The sequence below is a fragment of the Meleagris gallopavo genome, unplaced genomic scaffold (assembly GCF_000146605.3).
Source record: "Meleagris gallopavo isolate NT-WF06-2002-E0010 breed Aviagen turkey brand Nicholas breeding stock unplaced genomic scaffold, Turkey_5.1 ChrUn_random_7180001949092, whole genome shotgun sequence".
NCBI lineage: Eukaryota > Metazoa > Chordata > Aves > Galliformes > Phasianidae > Meleagris > Meleagris gallopavo.
In genome coordinates this window covers 1,946-4,525 of record NW_011210627.1, presented here as the reverse complement: position 1 = coordinate 4,525, position 2,580 = coordinate 1,946, and the positions used below count along the sequence as shown (strand labels likewise).

The window sequence follows — 2,580 nt, the reverse complement described above, 5'->3', positions numbered from 1 at the left end:
TGTGTGTCCAAGGGGTGTCTGGTGGGGTGTCCAGTGGGTGTCCAGTGTGGTGTCCAGGGGGTCCCTAAAGCCCCCTGCCCATAGAACGCCATGCGAGCCACCGTGGAGAGCCACGAGAGCAGCCCACGTCTGCCGGCCATCCGGGTGTTGGTGGCCCTGGGACAGGAGGACCTCTCCATCAAGGTGCGTTCAGGGACACCCCCCCCGTCCCCTCCCCGTCCTTGCTTGTCACACGAGGCTCACTGTCACCGTCTGTCACCTCTTGACAGATGAGTGACCGGGGTCTGGGTGTCCCCCTGCGTAAGATCGAGCGTCTCTTCAGCTATATGTACTCCACTGCACCCACCCCACAGCTGGGGGCTGGGGGGACCCCCGTGGTCGGTGCCCCCCTGGTAGGTGGGGGAAGGGACCTCAGGGTGGGGAATGGCGTGGGGGGATTTGGGGATGGCGTGGTGACATCTGGGGGCACTCGGAGTAGCATGGGGACGTTTGGGGACTTGGGAGGTGGCACTGGGGATATTTGGGGGCACTTGGAGTGGCATGGGGACATCTAGGGACGCTTGGGAGGTGGCTCTGGTGACACTGAGGGTCACTGGGAGTAGCATGGGGACATCTGGGGACATGGGAGGTGGCAATGAGGACATTTGGGGTCACTTGGAGTATCGTGGGGACTTTTGGGTGCTGGGGAGAAGGCACTGGGGACATTTGGAGTCATTGAGGAGATGGCACTGGAGATATTTGGGGGCACTTGGAGTAACGTGGGGACATTTGGGGACATGGGAGGTGGCACTGGAGACATTTGGGGTCACTTGGAAGGTGGCATGGGGACATTTAGGGGAGCTGTGTGGGCATGGTTCATTTTGGGGCGCTTTGCTGTAACGTGGTGGGGTTTGGGGTTACATGGGGGTATTTTGGGGTTATGTGGGGGCATTTGGGGATCAGCACGGTGAGGTTTTGGGGTTACAGAAAAGTATTTGGGGGTCACCACTGGTGAGGATTTGGGTATTGGGGTATTTTGGGGTCACCATGGTGAGGTTTGAGGGTGGCAATCAGATATTTTGGGGTTGGCATGGTGAGGTTTTGGGGTTACATGGGGATATTTGGGGTTGGCATGGTGAGGCTTAGGCGTTAAGTGGGGTCATTTTGGGGGTGGCGTGGTGAGGTTTGGGGGTGGCACTTGGATATCTTGGGGTCACGGGGGTATTTTGGGGTTGGTGTGGTGAGGTTTTGGGGTTATAGGGGGGTATTTTGGGTTGGCATGATGAGGTTCTGGGGTTACAGGGGCGTATTTTGGGTCGGCATGGTGAGGTTTTGGGGTTACAGGGGAGTATTTTGGGTTGGCATGGTGAGGTTTTGGGGTTACAGGGGGGTATTTTGGGTCGGCATGGTGAGATTTTGGGGTTACAGGGGCGTATTTTGGGTTGGCATGGTGAGGTTTTGGGGTTACAGGGGGGTATTTTGGGTTGACATGGTGAGGTTTTGGGGTTACAGGGGGGTATTTTGGGTGGGCATGGTGAGGTTTTGGGGTTACAGGAGGGTATTTTGGGTCGACATGGTGAGGTTTTGGGGCTACAGGGGGGTATTTTGGGTCGGCATGATGAGGTTTTGGGGTTACAGGGGGGTATTTTGGGTTGGCATGGTGAGGTTTTGGGGTTACAGGGGCATATTTTGGGTTGGCATGGTGAGGTTTTGGGGTTACAGGGGAGTATTTTGGGTTGGCATGGTGAGGTTTTGGAATTACAGGTGGATATTTTGGGGTTACATGGGAGTATTTGGGGTCACCATGGTGAGGTTTTGCAGTGGCATGGGTACTTTGTGCGTGCGTGGAGTGGCGTGGGGACACGTGGGGTCAGTTGGGTGGCCATTGGGATAGCATGGGAGTATTCTGGGATGCCACTTCGGGGCTGATGTAGGGCTGTCTTAGGGTGCATGGGGTGGCGCATGGAGGCTGGGGACTTCACAGCGACCTCAGGGGATGTGGCACTGGGGTGGCACACAGACAGCTGCGTGCATGCGGTGCCACCCGCGGTGCTGGGGGGTGATTTGGGTGCTGACCCCATTGCCTGCACCCCACAGGCCGGCTTTGGGTACGGGCTGCCCATCTCCCGCCTGTACGCCAAGTACTTCCAGGGGGACCTGCAGCTCTTCTCCATGGAGGGCTTCGGCACCGATGCCGTCATCTACCTGAAGGTGGGGGCAACCTCCCCACACCCCTCCCATCCCTCCCATCTGTGGGATCCCTTTGGGGTCGGGGGCCGTGCCCACCTCTCCCCTCTGTCCCGTAGGCTCTCTCCACGGATTCGGTGGAGCGGCTGCCGGTGTACAACAAGTCGGCGTGGCGGCACTACCAGGCCAGCCAGGAGGCAGGGGATTGGTGTGTGCCCAGCACCGAGCCCAAGAACACCTCCACCTACCGTGTGCCATAGGGTGGGGGCACCGCCGGGACCCCCACTGTGTTGGCACTCGGGTGCGGGAGCGGGGGTGGCAGTGGGGTATTACAGGAGGGAGGGGGAAGCCCTTGTTGTCTCCAGCCTCGGTGCCCGCCCCACGGTGGGCGCAGCCCTATGGGCAGCGAGGGAC

At 59.3% G+C, this 2,580-nt stretch overlaps 1 protein-coding gene across 1 annotated transcript; it reads left to right on the top strand.

Annotated features, from left to right (window-relative positions):
- Positions 1-51: 51 nt before the first annotated feature.
- Positions 52-2,574, top strand: LOC104916836 (pyruvate dehydrogenase (acetyl-transferring) kinase isozyme 2, mitochondrial-like). The gene is made up of 4 exons (XM_010727860.2): positions 52-183; positions 270-392; positions 2,077-2,190; positions 2,286-2,574. The coding sequence occupies exons 1-4, from the start codon at positions 91-93 to the stop codon at positions 2,424-2,426; spliced, it is 471 nt and encodes a 156-aa protein (XP_010726162.1). The 5' UTR covers positions 52-90; the 3' UTR covers positions 2,427-2,574.
- Positions 2,575-2,580: the final 6 nt, after the last annotated feature.

Bases quoted from the DNA above. Each gene is read 5' to 3' on its own strand.
- LOC104916836 (XM_010727860.2), top strand. From the start codon at position 91: ATGCGAGCCACCGTGGAGAGCCACGAGAGCAGCCCACGTCTGCCGGCC. The intron at 393-2,076 runs GTAGGTGGGGGA...TGCACCCCACAG, and splicing joins CCGTGGTCGGTGCCCCCCTG to GCCGGCTTTGGGTACGGGCT. The intron at 2,191-2,285 runs GTGGGGGCAACC...TCTGTCCCGTAG, and splicing joins ATGCCGTCATCTACCTGAAG to GCTCTCTCCACGGATTCGGT.